General features: G+C 35.2%; 1 protein-coding gene across 8 annotated transcripts in view; it reads left to right on the forward strand.

Annotated features, from left to right (window-relative positions):
• The window catches only part of UBR3 (ubiquitin protein ligase E3 component n-recognin 3), a 224,860-nt gene that overhangs the window by 196,165 nt on the left and 3,816 nt on the right, over nucleotides 1–24,879 (forward strand). For 7 of the 8 annotated variants that reach the window (XM_064586662.1, XM_064586667.1, XM_064586664.1 and 4 more), the window contains 4 exons: nucleotides 2,963–3,087; nucleotides 8,551–8,658; nucleotides 8,779–8,904; nucleotides 21,245–21,424. In XM_064586662.1, coding sequence (XP_064442732.1) covers nucleotides 2,963–3,087; nucleotides 8,551–8,658; nucleotides 8,779–8,904; nucleotides 21,245–21,424 — 539 coding nt within the window. Of the gene's footprint in view, nucleotides 1–2,962; nucleotides 3,088–8,550; nucleotides 8,659–8,778; nucleotides 8,905–9,525; nucleotides 10,925–21,244; nucleotides 21,425–24,879 lie in introns of those variants that run through there. The other variant, XM_064586668.1, reaches the window with a different exon arrangement.

Genomic DNA, 24,879 nt, shown 5'->3' on the forward strand with positions numbered 1-24,879 from the left:
CAAGAAAGGATGCTGTACTTTGTCAAATGCTTTTTCTGCATCTATTGAGAGGATCATATGATTCTTGTTTTTTTGTTAATGTATTGTATCACGTTGATTGATTTGCGGATGTTGAACCAACCTTGCAGCCCAGGGATAAATCCCACTTGGTCGTGGTGAATAATCCTTTTAATGTACTGTTGGATCCTATTGGCTAGTATTTTGGTGAGAATTTTTGCATCCATGTTCATCAAGGATATTGGTCTGTAGTTCTCCTTTTTAATGGGGTCTTTGTCTGGTTTTGGGATCAAGGTAATGGTGGCCTCATAAAATGAGTTTGGAAGTTTTCCTTCCAGAAATATCCTATTTTTAAATGTCAGTAACTAAAAACTAAACAGGGTAAAGGCAAACCAAACATCTCTGTAGGCTCCAGACAGGTAGCCTATAGTTCACAACCTTTCCTCTTTAGCATGAAGATTGATTTTCTAGCTTCATCTCTCAAAAATCACTACTTGTATTCTAGTTACATTGGACAGTTTACAATTCTTGTAAACCTTAGGCTTTTTTTGTGCCCTCATAAAAATGGCTTCATCTGTCTGGAATCCCCTTTTCTTTACTCTCCCTGCCCCTGCCTTCCTTATGAAATGGCTTATTTCTTTTTGTTATTCAAGACTTACCTTTCCTGGTTGGTACAGCAGACTTTACTTTTTTTCTCTGCCCTGCCCTTGATCTCCATTAGTTCCTCCTCTTATTTTCTTCCTGTATACCGTATGAATATGTGTAGCCATCTGTCTGTCTGTCTCTCTCTATCCAGATTGTAAGGTCTTAATGTCTGTATCCTGGCATATGTTTATCACCTAGGTATTAGGACATTTAGAAATCCACTTAGAGCTAGCTTATAAGCACAGAGGAAGAGCACTGATGGACTCACATTACCAAACTGTAGGAGTTGAGGGTAGTCTTGGGAATTACCAGAACAAGGGCTTTGGATGCTGGCAGGGTTTTTGCCATCTTGGGTCTCTCCCCCTGTGGGTTTGCTTCATTCAGTGTTACTTTAGACAGTCTCTGCCATAGACCAGGAGCATGACCTCTGACACTTCTAGACTCACATCTTTATACCTTCCATTTACCTCTAGTTAGAAAGATCCCAGATAGGCACTCTGACTTGCTCAGCTATGTCAAGTTCCCATCCCAGCCTATCAACATGAGTAATGTGTGTATGCATGCACACACCCACTCACTCACTTTAAAATCAGGAAAGATTTTCCTTAGGAAGTGACCTTAAGGTGTCATCTAAGAGTTAGCTAGGCTATGAGGTAGGAAAGAGTGTTTCAACTTGTACAGAGACCCAGTAGAAGGATACGAAATATTTCTTTTAAAAAGATCAGTCTGACTGTAATAATAATAATAAAAAAAGTAGATTGCAGGGGGCTAAGAGGTGATGCACATAAATCACTGTGCAGGAAAAACATACAATGCCTGACTGTTAACTTTTGAAAGGCCTTGACTGGCATCTGGGAACTTCAATTTGGGGAGGGTCTCCATCATCTCCACCATCCACAGAACTGGTGAGAGTGGCTCACTGTGTCTAAACTGTACAAACAGTGGTTTATGCTGACATACCTGCTTTCCTCATGGGAGTTTAGAACTTTGATATGTGCTAGGCAGAGGGTGCCTGTGTGACCTGCCCCCAGTAAAAACCTTGGGCACTGAATTTCTCTTAACGAGATTCCCTGATGTCAATTTCTCACATGCTTTCACAACTGATTGTTAGGAGAAATTAAGCATGCCCTGTGTTACTCTAACTGGTAAAGAACTCTGGAAGTTTCATCTGGACTATGCCCAATGTGCCTTTTGCCTTTGATTTTACTTTATATCTCTTGCTGTAATAAATCATAGGACTATATGCTGAGTCTTGTGAATCCTCCTGGTGCATCGTAAGCCTGGAAGTGGTCTTGGGGACCCCCAACACAACTAATTAATCTGGGATTATAGGTGTAGGCAAGAAACGTTAGAAGCCTAGTCCAGGGTGTTGGAAGTGACTTGAGATAGTTATTAAAAGTAGAATTGACAGGACTTAGTGATTGTTTTCATGTGGGGAGAATGAAACAGGAAAGTATCAAGGATATCTACAGGTTTCTGACTTCAGCAGCTGATTAAATGGTAGTACCCATTTATTAGTGGAGCAGCATAATACGACAGAAGGAATACTGAATCTGCAATAAAATGATCTGTATGGATTCAAGTTCAAACCTGGGTGCTTATTACCTTTTTATCAGAGGCACATCCTTTTGAAGCTCAGATGTCCAGTTGAGACTGTTATAAGGATTGAATGAGACATTCGAGGAAATTTTCTAAGTTATTAGCTGTATGTAAATATTAATTATGATTTTAAGCTATCATTTATTAAGTACCTAATATGTGCCAGAAGCTACCAGGCATTTTATGTATTGTTACTACTGTTTTTGCATTGTTATAGTTTTAAATTGAATTTTTAAACTCAGAGTGCCTAAAATATTGGTATTTCCTTTTTTTTTTTTTTTTTACTTCAGAAGTTCTGCATTATATGTTATATTCTTTATAAGGTTTATATCATACTAGAATTGGATGAAATGCTGGTTTTAAACATTGGCTCCTAGACGTTGTTAAGCACTTAATGTCCAGTAAGGGGATTTGCCAACATTACACAGCTGTTCCAAGGTTGAGTGGCATTAGCACTCTGGTCTTCTAAAACAGAGCACACTTTACACTATGCTAAATGCCTCTCATTTACATATTCTGTGGATAAATAAAGGAATTTTGCTTTTATGATTTCAGATCAGTTAGCAAATATAATATCACATTATAATCTCATTTTATTAACTACTTAAATGTTGAACAAAAAACAATTACATGTTTAAGGAAAGACATATATTTGTGAAATGATCTTGAGTACAAAATGTCTAGATTCCAAAGAAATAATGATCTTCTCTTTCTCTTGTAGACCATTTCACCTGCATTGTGAAGGTGCTTTTTACCCTACTATACACACAAGCTCTTGTGGCACTTTCAGTTAAATGCAATGAGGAAGATAGGTCAGCCTGGAAACACACGGGAGCTCTCAAAAAGGTTAGTGTCTTCTCTGAATTTGTCATTTAGTAGTTTGGTGAACTCATTTAAGTTGGGGATATGAGTGAGTGAGATCAGGTATTTGGAAGGCAAATGAGTTAGTATTTCAATTGAAATAAGCACCTTTAGGTTAAAAAAGTTAAAAATATTTCCTTAATCACTGAGGTCTTCTGCATCTCTCTCTAAACCTTGGCCTTTTTCCCTTTTTATTTAGGCAGTTTTGTTTTGCTTTTGCTTGCAAGCCTTAAACTTAGAGAAGTTATAAAAATTGTGCCAACCAGTGAGCAAGTAATAAAGTATCTGCAAACTTACCTATTTTATTTGTCATCTTTTCTTCTTCTTGCTCCTATTTTCAGTCAATCCAAAGATGGCTTTTGACTCATCACTTAGGAATTTAAAAATCCTAGTCTTTTCTTAATTATGCTTCTTTAAATAATAATTTTTCCATGTTAAAAAAAATACATAAGTGGGGCGCCTGGGTGGCTCAGTCAATTAAGCATCCAGCTCTTGATTTTGGCTCAGGTCATGATCTCAGGTTGTGGGATTGAGCCCCATGTCTGGCTCCGTGCTTGGCATGGAGCTTGCTAAAGATTCTGTCCCTCTTCCTCTCCCTCTCCCTCTGCCTCACCCCACTCCCCCTCTTAAAAAAAATACATAAGTTCTTAGCAAATTTAAAGTTTTCTGATTAAAATTACATAAACAGTTTAGAAAAAGTGTGCAAGTTTAGTTAAACATAAGTATTTTCAGTGACTTCGGAACAAAAGTGGTATTATAGAGCCAAAGAACTGTGACTTAGTGGTTTGGCTGAGAGGTAGGTAAAATAAGAAAATTACTTCAGTGTTTATTTGGGGAGGTTGGTAGGAAAAAATAGCAAGTATAGTGTTAATTGAACCTATTGATTGGTTTATAGACTCTTCAAGAGGTTTTAAACCTTACTGAAAGGTTTGTATTAAAATCATATGTACTTATATCAAAGGAGAGAAAACTTACACTAATGAAATGTGTTCAATATAATCTTCACTTTTATTACTAGTTTACTCCCAAACCATGATTATTTTTTTTAAAAAATTTTATTTATTTATTTGACAGAGAGAGACACAGCGAGAGAGGGAACACATGCAGGGGGAGTGGGAGAGGGAGAAGCAGGCTTCCCGCTGAGCAGGGAGCCCGATGCGGGGCTTGATCCCAGGACCCTGGGATCATGACCTGAGCCGAAGGCAGACGCTTAACGACTGAGCCAGCCAGGTGCCCCATCAAACCATGATTATATGCACAAAAATTTAATATAGTATTATCACCAAGTTTATGATGTCTTAATTAGGGATATTAGTTGTTGGCCTGAATACTAGACTGAACTCCTGCCACTAAATAGTTCATTCTTGGATAATTTTGCCTTCTGCCATTATCCTTCTTGTTTTCTAAATACTCTTTCAATATCTCTGCACTGTAATTTGATATTTGGATTGTTAGTATTCAAATCAGGTGTATTAAGTTTCTTTGCTGTGTCATTGTTTAAATATATTTCCTTGGGGCGCCTGGGTGGCTCAGTCATTGAGTGTCTGCCTTTGGCTCAGGTCATGATCCTAGGATCCTGGGATCGAGCCCTGCATTGGGCTCTCTGCTCAGCTTCTCCCTCTTCCATTCCCCCCTGCTTGTGTTCCCTCTCTCGCTGTCTCTCTCTGTGTCAAAATAAATAAAATCATTAAAAATATACATATATATTTCTTTAATAATCTGTCTGATTATGAGACAGTACACATTTAAAACATTTTCTGATATTATTTAGGTCTAAATATATTCATCTGATTGTTTGCTAAAATGAGACCTTATGACAGAAAATTAGACAGTTGTAAATCTATGATGGAACTAATTTAGGGTAACTGTTCTGTCAATTTTCTTTCTCAATTTGATAATTATTAGTTATTTTAAAAAATAGTTAATGAAACATTTAATGTAAGGCAGATTCTTATCAGAACATAAATTAGAAGTTTATAGCCATATAAATTGCTTTTAGTGAATGGAAACAAAAAATTATGGTTATTTTGTTGGTTGGTTTGCCACATGTTGCTAGCTTTTTCTATAATAGATCTAAACATTTAGATATATAGCAGATTGTAAATAATAGCAAAAACAATGTTTACAAGTAATGAAATATATCATTGTGATTTCTGTAACTGTTCTGTATCATTCATTCTTTTTTTTTTTAATTTCCTTCTTCCTTTACTTCTTCCTTCTCTCACCCCCTTCTTTACTTCTTTCCTTTCTTCATTGAGTCTCACTTATTCATTCCATCCCTCATTTTCTTATCCTCAGGTATGATAATTCCAGTGAAAACAGATTTTTGCCAGCTCTAATCTGGTCCAGGGCAATAAAAAAAATACGTACTATGTATTTTTAAAGGATAATGAGGTTTAGTTGTGCTGGAAAAATCATTATTACAGTTAGTATAAATTGTGTTCTTTTGGTTAGTGGAATTTCTGTTAAAAGACTATACCGGGGTTTCATAATCTGAGGTCTTTTCCTTTCCTTTTGTTTTGTTTTGTTTTGTTTTGTTTTGCTGGGGAGTGGGACCATAGCATCCGGTATATACTCAAAGTTCCTGTCACTCCCAAAATTTGAAGAACTACTATAATTTAGACAAAGCATCTGCCCCACACCTAACTATTGCATCTCTCAACCTCTGATCCTTTTCTTTATTTAACCCACATTCCTTTGCCATCTCTCCCATTGGATTCTTTTTTTTTCCTTAGGACTTTATTTGAGAGGGAGAGTGAGAGAGAGAACACGAGCGGGGGGAGGGACAGAGGAAGAAGGAGAAGCAGACTCCCCACTGAGCAGGGAGCCCCACAAGAGGCTTGGTCCCAGGACCCCGGGACCATGACCCGAGTGGAAGGCAGATGCCTAACCCACTGAGCCACCCAGGTGCCCCTCCCATCGGATTCTTTTGATCTTGATTCTAGTTCTTTCATCCATGGTCTCGGAAATCCTCTTCTTAAGCTTTACAACCCTCTTTGTAAATTCAAATATTGCCTATATAATAATATGCTTTCCTAAGACTTCTTACATATGAAATAAAATTATTTTCTTATCTAATAAATCTTCTGATCAGAAGTTCTCCATACAAAAGAGTGAATATTACATTATATTTGACTTCCTGATCTGATATAGTACCTGCCATGTGTAAAAGAAGTGCTTAAGATGTATTTTGATAATAATGACTTAAAAGCTGATTATCACTCAGTAACTTACTTGGATGATCTCAACATCATTTATTTTTATTGGAGGATATTTTCCCCATAAGTTAGAAAGTATTATGACTTGAAATACTTCTCTGTTGTTATAATCTGTAAATCTTTTAATCAAGGGTATATTGAATTTAGGAAGCTTTTAGGCTGAATTGTATATTTTCAGAAACTTTTAATATGTCACATTGGTTATAAGCAGCAACATCATGGTAATATTCTCTTGCATCTTTGCATTTTGAGTTTAAGTGAACTCTATTTAAAAACTACTCTGATTAAATTAATTTTAAAAACATAATGTGTTGCTGTTTTGAATTTAATGGGATATTGATTGTTGTGAATTATATGTAACCTATAGGTCACCATATTTGGCAAGTGATCATCCTGTTGGTTAATTAGGCAAGGGTGGAGTGGATCACATGATTTAAAGAGTGCAGTTGTAGAGTCAGGACTGTTTTTGTAGTTTAGAATCAGGACATGAAAACACTACATGGCTGAATGATATGACAGAAAGCAGAGGAGTAATTTAAAGATAATGCAAAGAATTGATTATCTAGGCAAGTTCCAAGGTCAAGAACTCCAACATTACCAAAATAAATTCTGTCAACTAGACAGCAGGTATTTATTGCTCAGAATTTTGTTATGCAAAGGGAAACATATAAACTACAAAGTATAGTTCCTGACATTTTGGAATTTACTGTCTAGGTGAAGAGAGCACAGTAACCTATGAGAAACAATAGGAAGACTAAGTATCATCAAATAACAAATTCTGTAGTTCAGACATTTAGTGCTTATCAGACTGTCAGGATAAACATATATCCTATAGTGTTTACTCAAGTCTTATATTTTACTATTTAAAAAGTATAGTTAATGAGTAGAATAAATGACATCATAGCAAAGTTATTACTTTAGTCCAGTTTACACCTTACTGTAATTTGCAACAACCTCTAATATCTCAGTGAATATAAAAAAGGACATATTTCTTTATGTGTAAAAAGACTTATTGACAGGGGTGCCTGGGTGGCTCAGTAGGTTAAGCATCTGACTCTTGATTTCAGCTCAGGTCATGATCTCAGGGTTGTGAGAACAAGCCCCATGTGGGACTCTGCTGGGCTTAGAGCCTACTTAAGATTCTCTCTCTCCCTTTCCCTCTGCCCCTGCCCCCATCCCACACCACTGCACACATTCTCTCTCTCTCTCATAAAAAACAAAAAACAAAAAAACCTTATTGACATAAATTTGAATTTATAAATATCCTTTATTTCTCCTATCTTATAAAAAGTATAGCATCATTAAGCTTAATTTGTAAACTGTTATTTAATGTAAATATTTGTACATTCTTTAATAAACATATTGTCCTATATTACTTTCACATTAAGTTGTTTTAACAAATCTTATTCAGGGAATTTGAGGGAAATTGTAAAAGAAAAAATTTGTGGTTCATGTTTCTTCTATTTCATGCATGTATGATTTTGCCATTATAATGAGTGTATGTATGTTGCTTCTGTTGGCTTTTTTCACATCATATGAACATTTTTCATACAGCTCAAATTTGTCATATTCACTGCCTGCCTATAAAATATTCTTTTGAGTTGATATGGCATAATTTAGGTAACTGCTTCACTTTTGTTGGTCATTTCTAGTTTTTCATTATTATAGTGCTGCATTGAATGCTTGGGTGGATAGTTATTTTTTCCTTTTAGATTATTTCCCTAGGAAGAATTTCCAGGAGTGGAAATTACTGGGTCAAAAGATATGATTTACATATGTTCCTTTACACATATGTTATGTAATTTACATCCATCTTTTAAAGAAGTATTGGAGAGGAGCCTGGGTCGCTCAGTCGGTTATGCATCTACCTTTGGCTCAGGTCATGATCTCAGAGTCCTGGGCTCAAGCCCCACATTGGGCTCCCTGCTCAGCACGGAGCCTGCTTCTCCCTCTGCTCCTATCCCCATCCTACTCTCTATCAAATAATTAAATAAAGTCTTTTAAAAAAATTTTACAGAAATAAGTATTGGAATAGTTTGATCACACACCCAATTTCATTGTGAATCCAGAGGTGTACTATTGTACACAGATTTTGAGGAATTGAAGTTTATATTTGTGAAAAAAATGTAGTCACAGCTATACCTCTACTTATTAAAAAGTGTTCTTTCCAATGTAATTTTTTTCTGTAATTTTCAGTGACTGATGGAGCCCATTTTTCATTTTTTCCCAGAATACATGTGATGCAGAGAAGTCTCATGAAGTGTTACTGAGCTTTGTGATAAGTGAACTATCTAAAGGAAAGTTATACCATGAAGAAGGAACTCAGGAATGTGCAATGGTATGCTCCAAATGTAGTGGTTATTTGTTAAAAATTTGGATATTGTTGCCATTATGAATGTAATTTTTAAGCTATATCTATTATAGAATAAATTGTTCAGATTCTCTTTTTTAACTTTAGGTTAGCCCTATTGCTTGGTCTCCTGAATCCATGGAAAAATACTTACAGGACTTCTGCTTACCTTTCCTCAGAATCACCAGCCTTCTTCAGCACCACCTTTTTGGGGAAGATTTACCTAGCTGCCAGGTATAATTTGGGGTAGAGAATAAGAAGTCGTGTTTTTACAATTAATTAATTTTTCAAAATGTACTGACACATAGTATAATACTTAAACCTATATACAGAACTGTCATGCAAGTATGTTAGTCTAACTCAAAGTAATAAATATTTAGAACATTTACTATTAATGTTATTTTTTGTATTTGCTAGTATCCACTCACTTTTATGATAATATTACTAATACTTGATATTTGAGCACTTTTGTATGAATTCAGTGATAATAAATACGCAGTACTTGAACAGGATCATAGTAGTCGTATTGATATATTTATCATTATTTTTATCATATTGGTATATTAATCACTGATCATCATCTACTTTTACTATCTGTTTAAAAGTTATGTTGGTCAGAAAGCTGGTTGTCTGAAGACATGATGGCATTTATATAATTTTAGAACAGGAAAATGTTCAATTTGTACATAGTTATGTTAAAAATTTGGATACACGAATTATCACTAGTTTAATCTATTTTATAAAACTGGGTTGATCTGAGTAGGCAAGAAAGTGACAGAATAGGGAACCAGAAGGTAAGTAAACCAAACTGCTTACAGGATTATAATCCTGACATTATCTGTCTTCTGTTTCCAGGGAATTTGATACGGGAATTAAGACATTTATCACATATATAGTCTTCGAAGCCTGCAGTATATCAGAATTAAGCAGTTGATCGTTCTTTCTCTCTTACGTAATTGACCATTGCATTAAATAGTTTTTTGGGTTTTTTTTTAAGTGATTCAAGATAAACTCTGCACATTTATCCTCAAAACATTTAAAGTTTATGGATATTGACTAAATTAAAAATGTTCATCCATTGGATATTCTCTTTCATAGTTATTTATTTTTAAATGTCAACTTAAAAGTGTTTCCTTTGGCATACAGTAGTTCCCCCTTACCTGCAGGGGATATGTTCTAAGACCCCCCAGTGGATGCCTGAAACCAGTGCTTGTACCGAACCTGATGTATACTAGGTTTTTTTTTTTTCTATACGTGGATACCTATGATAAAGTTTAATTTATAAATTAGGCACAGTAAAAGATTAACAGTAATGGAACATTTATAACAATATACTATAATAAAAGTTATGTGAATATGGTCTCTCTCAAAATATCTTACTGTATTGTACTCACCCTTCTTGTGGTGATGTGAGATGATAAAATGCCTACGTGATGAGATGAAATGAATGATGTGTAGGCATTGTGATGTAGAGTTAGACGACTTTTGACCTTCTGACCATTTGTCAGAGGATGGATCATCTGTTTCTAAACTACAGTTGACACCAGTAACTGAAACCACAGAAGGCGAAACTGTCGTAAGTGGGGGGACTACTGTTGAGCATCCTCAAGCATGGAGAAGATTAATAGAAAAAAAAAATCTACTACTTCCTTCATTAACTTTTCTTCTTTCATATTTAAAGGCCATAGGCTGTGATTCTTTGTGTGCTTATTACCTGTGGTTTATTCTGTCATTTGTTTTCATTGGAAGGTATTTTTCTCCCATAAATTGGAAATGATCTGGAAGCAGAAGCTCTTGAACTGGGCATTGAAAGCTGGCTGGGGGTTGGCTGTGATGCTTGTAGTAGTGCACCAGGCATATTAGAACAGGGAAGAAATGTCATCAATTAGGAGGCACAAAAAGGAACAGTGCTACATAGTGTTAGAAATAGATTAAGGTGAAGTTGTAGTGGATCTTGAATTCCACATGAAGGAATTTGGACCACTGAAAGATTTGGAACAAAAATGACATGATTCAAATTTTATTTTAGGATAAAATCTCACTCTAATATAAGACAGATTTGGGGGTGTGAGGAATGGAGACTGGGAACAGAAAAGCTAGTTGGAGAGAATAGGGAGAAATTAGAAATTTCAGAGATGGAATACTCAGGATTTTAGTTGAACATGTGGGGGTCAAGGGAGAAGAGTCATACTGTACTTGGGTTTTGGGCCTGGGGGACTTGAACCTTTCTGGTACAGTTAATAGGGGGAAGAAATATGGAGTAAGTTTGTGGGGCCTGAAGGAAATTATTTTGCCTATATTCAAGTTGAGTGATTGCTTGGATATGGATATATTCCACTGAAGTGAGAAAAGTTAGGTTACAACTTTAGATAGAAATTTGCTCTCTTTTTGTTTAGATTTTTGTCATTTGTATAATCTAACTTTTGTAGATTTCACTTTTTTTCCCTTTATGTCACTTCCATTTAATTTTTCTTGTTAGCTATATATGAACATTTATTCTCATGAATAATTTTATAATCAACTTGTAAATTTTCTTCCAAAATCCCACAAGATAATAGATGAGAATTGTTTTGAACATGTAGTTTTAAGGCATTGAGCATAGTTTATATGTCCATTCATTCAGGTCTTCTTTTGGTACTTCTCATAGGACTTTAAAATTGTCATTTTAAAGTCTACAGCATTCTTTATAAAGTGAATCCTAGAGGCTTTATGGTTTTAGTTTCTGTCTAAATGATGTCTTATTTCTCTGACATACTGATTACTCCTTGCTGGTATGGAATAATAATATTGATTTTGGTGTGTTCTTGTGACTGGCCACTTGCTAAATTCTCTTATTGGTTCTAATAGTTTGCCTATTGATTCTTTTAGGTATTTTATGTAATTATGATCATATCACCTGACAATAAGGACAATATTGTCTCTTTCCTTCAAATCTTTTTCTATTCTTGTCTTAATACATGTCCAGTTAGAATTTTGAGCAGTGGAAGTAACAGGCTTTTTTTCTCTGCCCTATCCCAAAGAGAATTCTTACGAAGTTTCCTGTGCATGTCTTTTTGTTTGTCTGTTTGTTTTTTAAACTATAAATGGAATCATTTAAAATTGTATTTTCCAATATGTTGCTAAAATGTAGAAATCCAGTCAGAGTTTTTGAACATTAATCATCTACATTTAGCCACCTTGCTAATAAATTCAGTAATTATTTCGAATAGCCAGGAGACGCTTGAGTTTAACAGTAAATTTTTAAAATTTTTTTAACATTTTGGGTAAGCATGGGAATTTATCAAGAGTGGTACCTAGTACATGTTCCAATACAACAGTTTGTTCTCCAAAGTAATCTATTAGACCTTCTGAATTTAGTTAAATATTTTAGTGTAACACTACTTCTACTACCATAATAGGGCTAATTATAGTAATCTGTATGGTTCTCTTATATTTCTCCTACTTAAATGCATCCTCTCATATATATCCAGTTACTCTGGAATTCTTACACAGGGACTTCAGGTAATTTTTGAATGCCATAGCATTGTTTGTAAGATGTTTGTCTATGTGTAGTTTTCTTAGAAGAAAATGGTTATCAGACTCTTACAGGAGACTGTGATTACCACTACTGCCCCCCCCAAATTTGAAAACCAGTGCTCTAATATATCTCCTTTAACTTTTTCTTTCTTCTGTCTGTCAACAATAGTTCTGCCATGAATAATTATAATGATAGCTCTCATTTATTGTATATTGACACATGCTAGCACTGTTTTAAGTGCTTTGCATTTAAATTCATTTAAGTTTCCCAACAACTATGAGGTAGCTCTTATGATCCTCACTTTACAGACAAGGAAACAGAGAGATGAATAACTTGCCCAAGATTCAAAGCTAGTATTTAAAGCAGCCAGGATTTGAACACATTTAGTCTGGATGCCAAATCTGCACTATTAACCTCTGAGCTGTGCTGCTTCTTGCTACACAAAACATTTTTTGAGGAGTACAGGTAATTTTCTTCTAGTATTAAGTCTGTAAAAACCATTATAATACTGCATATTATACTGTCTTTGAATCTCAATGTAATTATGAATACTCCACCTATAGATGTTTCTTATAGTACAATAATAGGGTGATCAATTTATTGATAGCTGAATAGACATACTGAAATAGCGAAAAAATTTGAAAACATCTCAAATATCGATCAATAAGAAACTGGCTAAATAAATTGTGGTTTATTCATATAATGGAATACTCTGCAGAAAAGAAAAGAATAGAAAGTTTTCTATGTACTAATATGGAAAAATCTCAAAAATATATTAAGTAACCAAAGGCAAGGCATGCTTGTATTAAATGCAGATAGGGGAGAAATAGTGGTATTTATATTTGCTTATATATATAATCCCCATCACCTCTTTGACCCCCCCCCCCCACTTCCCCTCTGGTAACCATCAGTTCTCCATCATTAAGAGTCTGATTCTTCGGGGTGCTTGGGTGGCTCAGTTGGTTAAGTGACTGCCTTCGGCTCAGGTCATGATCTTGGAGTCCCGGGATCGCATCCCGCATCGGGCTCCCTGCTCGGCAGGGAATCTGCTTCTCCCTCTGACCCTCCTCTCTCTCATGCTCTCTGTCTCTCATTCTCTCTCTCTCAAATAAATAAATAAAATCTTTAAAAAAAAAAAAGAGTCTGATTCTTCGTTTGCCCCCCTCCCCATGATAGTTTGTTTTGTTTCTTAAATTCGACATATGAGTGAAATCATATGGTATTTGTCTTTCTCTGACTGACTTATTTCACTTAGCATAATACTGTCTAGCTCCACCCATGGCAAGATTTTGTTCTTTTTTATGGCTGAGTAATATTCCATTATATATATAAACATACATACAGACCACATCTTATTTATCCATTCATCAGTCATTGGGCACTTGGGCTGTTTCCATAATTGGGCTATTGTAAATAATGCTGCTATAGACATTGGGGTGCATGTATCCCTTCGAACCAGTATTTTTGTATTTTTGGGGTAAATATCTCCAATAGTACAGTTGCTGGATCATAACTTTTTGAGGAACCTCCATACTGTTTCCCAGAGTGGCTGCACCAGTTTGCATTCCCACCAACAGTGCAGGAGGTTTCCTTTTTCTCCACATTCTTGCCAACACTTGTTTCTTATGTTTTTGATATTAACCATTCTGGCAGGTGTGAGGTGATATCTCATTGTAGTTTTGATTTGTGTTTCCCTGATGATGAGTGATATTGAGCATCTTTTCATGTATCTTTTGGCCATCTGGATGTCTTCTTTGGGAAAATGTCTATTCATGTCTTCTGCCCATTTTTAATTGGATTATTTGTTTTTGGGTGTTGAGTTGTATAAATTCTTTATAGATTTTGGATACTGACCCTTTATCAGATATGTCATTTGCAAATATCTTCTCCCATTCTGTAGGTTGTCTTTTTGTTTTGTTGTTTCCTTTGCTGTGCAGGAGCTTTTATATTGATGAAGTCCCAATAGTTTATTTTTGCTTTTGTTTCCCTTGTCTTGGGAGACATATCTAGAAAGAAGTTGCTATTGTTGATGTCAGAGAAGTTACTGCCTGTGTTCTCCTCTAGGATTTTTATGGTTTCGGGTCTCACATTCAGGTCATCAATCCATTTTGAATTTATTTTTGTGTATGGTGTAAGAAAGTGGTCCAGTTTCATTCTTTTCCCAACACCATTTGTTGAAGAGACTGTCTTTTTCCCTTTGGATAGTCTTTCCTGCTTTGTCAAAGATTAATTGACCATATACTTGTGGGTTCATTTCTCGGTTTTCTGTTCTATTGATCTGTGTGTCTGTTTTTGTGCCAGTACCATACTATTTTGATCACTACAGTTTTGTAATATTACTTGAAGTCCGGAATTGTGATGCCTTCAGTTTTGCTTTTCTTTTTCAAGGTTGCTTTGGCTATTTGGGGTCTTTTGTGATTCCATACAAATTTTAGGATTGTTTGTTCTTCCTCTGTGAAAAATGCTGTTGATATTTTGGGGATTGTATTAAATGTGTAGATTGCTTTGGGTAGTGTAGACATTTAACAATATATATTCTTCCAATCCATGAGCATGGAATGTCTTTCCATTTCTTTGTGTCATTTTCTGTGAAAGAAATACCCCTTTCCCCAGCCACTCAGTCACTATCAGGTGCTGTCAGTTTCCTTTATATTATTCCAGATATACATATACCAAAAAATATGTGTGTAGAGGTGTGTATTTTTTCCTCAGCCCCTTTTTAACATATTGTTCTACAGCTTGTATTTTTTTTCACTTAAGAGTGTATCTTAGAGATCATTTCATATTCAGTGTATGAAGACCTTCATTCTGTTTTACAGATTCAGAATATTTCATTGTATGATGTGCCAGGATGTATTTAATCAGTCCTTTATTAATAAACATTTGGGTTATTTCTAATCCTTTGCTATTTATAAATGATACAATAATGAATAATAGCACATGCAAGTTATTTTGTATGTTTTCGATTGTATTTGTGGGATAAGTTATTTGTGGTTTGCTGTGTCAGCCCTTACATACATTTGTAGTTTTGATGGTTATTACCAAATGCCTTTCACTGAAGTTGTATCAATTACATTAATAGTAATGTATGAGAGTTTCCCTAATAATGTGTCTATGCAGTGTGTTCTCAAACTATTTGATCTTTGCCTCTAGATCTTTTAACTAGGTAAAATATATCTCAATGTAGTTTTAATTAGCATTTCTCCTAAGGTTGAGCATTTCCATATTTAGGAGCCATTTTGTTTCTTTTACTACAACTTACGTGTTATATAATGTTTCTTTTGAAAATAATTAGAAAATGAAAACAAGTAAAAAGATAATTTACTATCTGACCTTGAAAAAAAAGTATCTCATAACTTTTCTTTGTTTAGAATAATCTGCCACTCTATTTTATCTAAGTCAAGTGAGAAACTTTTTTCCTTCATAAATTTTTCCTCAGCTAGGGTTTCTCTCATTTTAGTGACCCAGATTTGGACTCAACAACTGCTGCATAAAGATAACCCAAGTAATCCTGAAGTAGTCTATGAATGCCAGGAGAAAAAAAATTCATTTATGTAGATCTATGTTAATTTTTATTCATTGTTGGATTTCATATCATAAAAATGAAAAATATTACTATTTTTCTACCATTGGTAGTTCCCCTTTTCTCAAGTTATTTTTGTGCCTTATATTAGAAATAAATGCCTTTTCTCAATACAGCAGGAAGATATAACAGTTAAAAATATATATGCACAAAACAAAAAGCCCCAAATTACATAAACAGAAATTGACAATTGAAAGAAGAAATAGACAAATCTACAATTATAGCTGGAGACCTCAATGACTTCTTACTAGTCAATAACGAGGAGACAGTATAAATGAAACCCGAACAATACTATCAGTCAACTTACTGTCATTAACATCTATAACATCTTTAGAATACTTCACCAAACAGTAGCAAAATGCATATTTTTTTACAAGTGCACGTGAGTATTCACCAGAATATACCATATGCCAAGCCATAATGCAAGTATCAATACATGTAGAAGAGTTGAAATCATACAGCATATTTTCTGGCCACATAAGAATTAAATTAAAATCAATAACAAAAAAATATGGAAATCCCCAAATGTGTGGGAATTAAGCAACATACTTTTGAATAACTTATATATCAAAGCAGAAATCCCAAAGAAATTAGAAAATACTTAAACTGAGTGAAAATGAAAACACAGCATAGCAAAAAAGCAAGATGTCACTAAAATAATTCTTGGAGAGATACAGCTTCGAATAGTTATATTTATAAAGAAGAAAGTTCTCAAATCATTCATCTAAATTTCTATTTTATGAAGCTAGAAATAGGGCAGATTAGACCCAAAGCAAGTAAAAGAAAGGAAATTAGAAAAATCAGAGCAGAAATCAATGAAGTAGTAATAGAGAAATAGAGAAATAGAGAAAAATCAAAGTCTGGTTTTTTTGCAAAGACCAGTAAAATGGATAAACCTAAATGTTAGGAGCTCAGCTGAACTGGAAGAGAGAGAACTGAACTAGGAGGTGTCGGAGTAGCTGATTAAAGCAACAAGCCAAAAGTGAGAGAGTGAAGTCTCTAATCACTTACTATGATGGTATAAGCAAGAGGCTAAAACCACAGAAAATGCCAGTTCTTCCTGTTCCATTTACCCTCATGGAATGAAGTGGCACACCAGTCATGGGTCAGGTGGATCAGCCCAGATGTGGGGATCTGTTGAGGGAGTCCCCAAACAAAAGGCTTTGGCAGTTTTATGGGCTCTGAGGTAGAGAAAAGTCGGGGTGGGGGAGAAGGGATAAGAGTAGAAGAGACCCCTTCCCAAGGCCTCAGATAAAGAATCCTAGGAGTAAAGGTACCAGAGCTAGGAATGTAAATACGTGAAAGAATGTGACTGGGGGAGGGGAGGGGCCTGAGACCTTGACTGTAAATTCCTTCAGAGACTGCAATGCATTGGCTGTGTACTGAGTCTGATGTAGGGAGGGCGGTTTTGACCCACAAAGCCTGTGAAGTAAAACCTTTGTAAATTGCCTATAGTTAGGCCTGAAAAAAAAAAAATCACACATAGATTTTTAACCAGGAGCCAGACTCCTCACTAGATTGATAAGGAAAAAAGAGAGAAGGTACAAATTACCAGTATCAGGAATGAAGGAGGAAACATCCCTACAGAAACATAAGAGAATATTATGAATAACATTTGCCAACAAATTTGATCATGTAGATGAAGTGGACAAATTCTTTGAAAAATACAAATTACTAAAACTGACTCAAGAAGAAACAGAAAATCTTGACTAGATCTGTATCAACTAGGAAAGTTGATTTAGCTTATTAAACTTCTATAATTATTATCCTTCAAAAAAAGAGAAGTCAACAATTTTATACTAGCAAAGGTAACATCATGGTGAATTCTATGAAACATTTAAGGAAGAAATTGTATCGATACATACAAACTTTCAGAAAACAGAGGAAGAAGGAACAGTCCAAACTCATTTTATTAGGCCAATTTTATCCTGATACCCAAACCAGGCATCATGAGAAAACTACAAACCCAGATCTTTCATGAACATAGAAGCAAAGCCTTAACAAAATATTAGCTATAGAAAAGGATAATACACTATGGCCAAATGGGTTTATCCTAGGAACGCATAGTTGGTTCACCAACAAAAATCATTTAATTTAATTCACAATATTAATAGAGTTGATTTTTTAACAGCATATGATCATCTCAGTAGTCAAAAATGTTTGACAAAATTCAACACCCATTCATGGTAAAAACACTAAAAAACAACAGAAAGGAATTTTCTCAACCTGATAAAGGGCATGTAAGAAAAATCCATAGCTAACATCATAATTAATAGTGAAAGGTAGAAAGTTTGCTCTCTAAGATCAGGGACAAGAAAGTATGGCTACCCTCATCACTTCTTTTTAGCATTGAATTAGAAGTTCTAGAAAGAACAGTTAGGCAAGAAAAAGAAATAAAAGGCATCTAGATTGGAAAGGAAGAGGTAAAATAATGTCTGTTTGCAAATTACATGATCTTATATGTGGAAAATTATAAGGAATCTCCAGAAAACTATTAGAGCTAACAAATGAGCTAAGCAAATTTGTAGAATACATGATCTATGTACAAAAAAATCTATTTCTTCGTACTAGCAATGAGCTATCTGAAAATGAAATTTAAAAAGTAATTCCATTTAGAATAGGGTGATGAAAATATTCTGGACTTAGTTTGTGATGGTTGCACAGTTTTGTGAATATACTAAACTATACATCTTAAGAGGGTGAATTTTATGGTATACAAATTATATCTCAATTTAAAAATATATTGAGAAAGGGGGGTGGGGTGGGAGGGATGGGGTGGCTGGGTGATAGACACTGGGGAGGGTATGTGCTCTGGTAAGCGCTGTGAATTGTGCAAGACTGTTGAATCTCAGATCTGTACCTCTGAAACAAATAATGCAATATATGTTAAGAAAAAAAAAAGGGTAGCAGGAGGGGAAGAATGAAGGGGGGGAAGTCGGAGGGGTAGATGAACCATGAGAGACGATGGATTCTGAAAAACAAACTGAGGGTTCGGGGGGGCAGGTGGGAGGTTGGGTTAGCCTGGTGATGGGTATTGAGGAGGGCACGTTCTGCATGGAGCACTGGGTGTTATGCACAATGAATCATGGAACACTACATCTAAAACTAATGATGTAATGTATGGGGATTAACATAACAATAAAAAATTTTAAAAAGATATTGAGAAAGGACTTGTATCCAAAATATATCAAGAACTCTTATAATTCAGTAATTAAGAAAACAAAACAAAAACCCAAAGTGGGCATAAAATTTGAACAGGCACTTCTCGTAAGAATATATATGAATGACCCACAAGTACATGAAAATGTGTTCACCATCGTTGTTGATTAGAAGAGTACAAATTAATGTCACAAGTGATGAGAATTTGGAGTACCTGTAACTCTCACTCATTGCTGGTGGTAATGCAAAGTGGTATAGTCAAATTTGAAAAAAGTTTGGCAATTTCTTTAAAAAGCTGAGCATGCATTTACTATACAACCCAACAATTCTACTTCTAGGTATCTACCAGAAGAAATGAGAACATATGTTCACATAAAGACTTACATAAATGTTTAAAATAGCTTAATTTGTAGTAGTCAAAAACTGTAAACAAAGCAGAATTCATCAGCAAGTGAATACATGAACAAAATGTGGTCTGTCCATATGGTGGAATACTATTCAGTGGTAAAAAGGAATGAACTGCTGATACAATAACATGAGTGAATCTCAAAATATTATGCTGAAAGGAGGCCAGGCACAAAAGACAATACACACACACACACATACACATACTGTTTGATCCTATTTATATGAAAATTTTTAAAAATCCAAAACTATAATGACAGAAAACAGGATTAGTGGTTGCTTGGTGCCAGGAGTAGGGGCTGGAATTGATTGCATACAGGCAAAAGCAAGATTTTTGGAGGGGATGGAATTGTTCAAAAGTTTTATTATAGTTGTGGTTACCTGACTACACATTTGCCAAAATTCATCAAACTACACTTAAAGTGGGTGAATTTTATGGTATATATACTGCACCTCAATAAAGTTGTTTTTTAAGATGCCTTCTTTATGTAGCTCTTAAAATGGGAGATGTATAGCTTCATTTCTAGAGATTATAAAAATTAACATCTTTTTCAGCCTGCATATCATTTTGCTTTTTTAATCTTCATTTTTTCTTTGTAGCACATTTTAGAATTTTATACTTAATCTGCATTATTAGTTTAGTTTTACAAACAGATGTTTGTTGAATGTCTACTATGTGCCAAGCACTGGGAGGACAGAGCCCCTGCCCGAGGGACTACTCCCACAGTCTTACAGGAAATGCTAATTTATTTTTAAATTAATTAATAGAAAATACAAACCCAAGAAGAGAAGTGTTTACAAAGTATGGAAGGATTAAGTTTATCTGAATGGAGCTGAGTAATCTAAGGCCTCTTTAAGTTTGGTCAGGGAAGGATTCCCTGGGGAGCTGGAATTTGAAGGATGATAGGAATTGATCCAGTGGACACGGGAAGGTAAACATATTAGCCTCCTAAATAGTCTTTTAGTTAAATAAAGAATTGGGGAGTATATTTTGGTGTTTATAAGACTAATAAACTCCTGTAAAACTCAAGATACGAGTCCTTAGCTCACTGATTTCTTTGGTTCTGTTATTACTGAATAGAACTTCAGCTTAGCTGGCACTTAGATCTCTCAAGTTTTTAAAAACTCCACTCTCTTTTAAAAACTGACTTTGTTAAAAAAGAAGATAGCAGGAAGGGAAAAATGAAGGGGGGGAAATCAGAGGGGGAGACGAACCATGAGAGACTGTGGACTCTGAGAAACAAACAGGGTTCTAGAGGGGAGGGGGGTGGGGGGATGGGTTAGCCTGGTGATGGGTATTAAAGAGGGCACGTACTGAATGGAGCACTGGGTGTTATACGCAAACAATGAATCATGGAACACTACATCAAAAACTAATGATGTAATGCATGGTGATTAACAAAATAAAAAAAATTAAAAATGGGAAAAAAAACCTGACTTTGTTTCACACTCATTCAGGGTCCAGGCAAATTATTTTGTACTGCATCTTGTGAATTCCATGTTTTTACTGTTGTTCTTCACCCACACTGACAGCCTATGTCTTTTTAACCAAAAGTTACTTTCTCTTTGCCCCCAGAACATTTGCTCTCATAGAGTAGCTAGGTTCTATAGACTGTATTCATCAGAAATGTGACAACACTATTTAAAAAATAAATATTTTTTATTTAGCAGATGCTATGGCACTTAAGATTTAAATTTCAAAGAGAAATACTATGGGATATTTGGATAAAAAGCTGGGAACCTATTCTCTCCTTTGCCCCTCCTACTCCCTTTACTTTCCTTTACTTGACTCAGTTAAGAAAATTTTCTTACTGTCCAAAAGTAATCGATGAGGATGACATTTAAAATATCTGTAATGGGAACTGTTCTTTATGAAATGCCTTGAGAATTTTCTGTTTCATGTCTAAAAGGAAGAAGAAGAATTTTCGATTCTTTCCAGCTGCCTGGGACTTCTACCAACGTTTTACCAAACAGAACATCCATTCATCAGTGCCTCCTGTCTGGATTGGCCAGTTCCAGCATTTGATATTATATCTCAGTGGTGTTTTGAGATAAATTCATTTACTGAAAGACATGCAGAACAAGGAAAGGTATGTAAAAAGAGTAGTATTACCCACTTGACATAGTGGTGATATGCTAATAGGGTAAGAGAATAACGAAGAATTAAAAATTTCAGGTCATCTGTTCTTGGCAGCATTTATTAAACTAATTATGTTGAATAAATGGTTTCCTTATATAATATTGATGATTCTAAAAGCAAAAATATTTCAGTTAATAAAGCTAAGTTATTAATATGTTACTTTAAGTTCATTTTAGGTCATCAGGTTTTTATTGAATGTCTTAAATAATCATAGCACTAGACTTGAAAGATACAAAGGAATTTTAAGATAGGCAAGGAACTTGCAAGCTTATTGGGAAGAGAACTGTCACATAGAAATCAAAGATTTGGAGTGGCAGATTTAAAAGGCCATGTCTTTAATTTTAAAATTTGCTGCGCCTAGCCTGCCAGTTTGGCCAGTGATAGGTTTTGTGTTGAAGGTAAGTGACCTGGAAAGGTCGAGTGGGGGCAGTGGGAGGTGGCTGTGAATGCCATGGTTTGATGCTGAGACTTTCCTCTAAAGGTGGAACTACAGTTTTTGAGAAATAGAATAATATGATGAAAGTAGTGTTTTATTGGAGGTAATTTGGGTAGCTTTTTCGTAGGTAAATTGAAGTGAGGGGAGAGGGAAGCCAGAGATTAGATGGTGAAAAAAATCTGGTCTATTATTCTGATAGTAGAAATTAGACAGAATATAAGCATTGCAAGAGACATTTGAGAAAAATATATAGGACTTGATGACCAGATGTATTTGACTTTAAGATCTGAACACAAAGCATTAAAAGAATAGTAACTAGTAGACATAGTTCTGATAGAAATGTGATCCTGCTTAAAATACCATTGATGGTTCCCCATTGGCTATGGAGGAAGATAGGAAGTCTTTGCATGGCATTCAGGGGTTTTCACCATCTTGCTTGTCTTTCTAACTTCATCCAACCCACTCCCTTGCTACCAGCTTGCTCAAACCACAGAAGAATGGTTCTTAAGTGCACTATATGTTTTTAAACATCTGTGTTATTGCTAATTGCTGTTAATTTTATCTAAAGCAATTTTCCTACCGTTCTTCTGTCGAATTAATCACTCATCAAGGCTTTGCTAAGATAAATGTACCTCTTCTATAAAGGTTTGTCTGATAATCCTTCTTCAGTTCTAATCCCCTCCTTCTATTGTGCTGTATGACAGTACTTTTGCTAGTGTCTCTAACAGTCACCATATTTATCACTTTTGTTTGTTTAATATGTCTGAATGGAGGCTCCAAAAGCAAAAATTGTTCCTTATTTATCTTTGAATTCCTAGTTCTTAGAAAGTACCTGATATAGACTAGTCACCTAATAAATATTTGTGGAACAGTTAACTGGGGAGATGATATCATTGGTAGAAATAGAACTGGTGAAAGAAGAGCCATGTTTCAGGGAAAATGAGAATTTTAATTTTAACATCAGGAGACAATAAAAAATTAGTGTTTTTTATTTTCAAAAGATTTTACTTATTTGAGAGAGAGAGACAGAGAGAGCTAGCATGAGCAGGGGAAGGGGCAGAGGGAGCTGGAGAACAGACTCCCCGCTAAGCAGGGAGCCCAGAACCCTGAGATCATGACCTGAGCCCAAGGCAGATGCTTAACCAGCTGAGCCACCCAGGCTCAGTGTTTTAGATAGAGGTGTCAGACTAGACTAGACTTTGAGTGAATAATAAAGGCAAGGTAAGCATAAATAATAAATGTCTCTGCTTCTGTTCATATCTGTTTTTTATTGAAATCCTTAAGGAGATAATATTTTATACCCTCCCTTTTTTAAAGGAAAGACAATTTCAGGACATTAATTGAACCTTTTATGTTATATATAAAAATCTTTTTCCTGTCTAGTAATTTCTTTATTTTCAGATTATAGCTAGAATCTGAAATTATATATTGATGTCTAAAAACCTATAATGAAAGACTAGGGGTATAATTGTAGAACCAGGACAGGAGAAAGTGATGAGTGTACTTAAAATTTTTTGTCTTCTTAGGATCATGGGTTAAACAATAGATAAAAATTAACTCATTTGATAGTATAATAGCAAGCTTACATGTTAGGTATATGGTTATTGGTATGGATATTGATGGAAAATAAGAATTTGTCATTTAAAAATAATCTTTTTGTAAAATTAAGTGATAATGATTTGTTTTAGAGCCAGAACAGTGACATTTATGTATTTGTTTATACTTATGCAGAATTTTTACTAGTTATTTGAATGCACTCCCATCTGACCTGCATCCCTACTTTTGTCCCTGTTCCACTCTGTTCTATCTCTAGTCCTCACTCTGACCCAGGTCAACCAGATTTTCTTTACCTGGAATTTTAAATTTGAACAAGATATAAACAGTGACTAGAGCTGAATAGTCCAACCAAAGTACCCTTGAAAGATAGTCTGAATTACTGCTTCTAATTTTTTGTATCAGCTAAGATTCTTTGGTCACAGACAGTTTGATTGCAACAGACAGTTTTGGTGTGTTTTCTCTGAAGTGCTACCACTAGATAACCCCACCTGAACCACTTTCCTTCCTTCTATGTGGTGCTCAAGATTCAGATTCCTGGGGGAAAGGATCTGATTGGCCTAATTTGCATCCTATGTACACCCCTGTGATGGGGCAGGATCTTGTGATAGGCAACTATCAGACCTCTATGGAACAAGAAAAGAGGTTATTTTCCAAAATTACTTGTAATACTGTTAATAATATAAGAAGGCAGGTAAGGTTGATAGACAAATGGAAAAACATATATAACAAACACTGGTGGCCCACTGTCTTCATATCTTACCCGTTGGCACATAGACATCCTTATTCTCATTCACTGTTTCACTTCTTCCCCTGTTCAAAATGATGTAACCATTCCGTTTATAATCACAAATGCATCCACCACTTTCCCAAATATGCAACCTGAAGTCACATCCAATAGTTACATCATCATACCTCTCTGAAATCAGAGGCTCTGAGAGATGTCCATTCCTTCTGTGATTTGTTGTATTTATACCCTGGTGGCCGGGAAAATTTTAATTAGCAGCTCCTCACCCTGAATTCCATAGTTAAGTGAAAGAAAAAGAGAATGGAAAATATTGCAAGAAGATATGCAACCATAAGCAAGAGCATTTGCAAGTAGTCATAAAGCTGTAGCTAATATATAGTCGAATATATGACTTTCTTCTTGCAACTTCTTTGGCCAGAACCTCAACAGGTTGTATTTATTTGACCAAGGATGTGAACCAGACTTTATTCTGAGAGGTCTGAGCTTCTGGTGATTGGTTGTGTCTTGCTTATATTAAGGCCATAATAGTTTACCTTTCAAGCTTGGGACATTGCGAGCAGTGGGGCTGGGGGGTCTCTAAGTTCAAAACATTCTGCTGCTTAATTGTATAGCAATATTTCTGTTCTTCTTCATGGTCAGGGTCAGTCCCTCCAGACAATGCTGTAAG

This window comes from Mirounga angustirostris, unplaced genomic scaffold (genome assembly GCF_029215605.1).
Source record: "Mirounga angustirostris isolate CCGP_5_RB_7025 unplaced genomic scaffold, mMirAng1.0.hap1 SCAF_3, whole genome shotgun sequence".
Taxonomy (NCBI): domain Eukaryota; kingdom Metazoa; phylum Chordata; class Mammalia; order Carnivora; family Phocidae; genus Mirounga; species Mirounga angustirostris.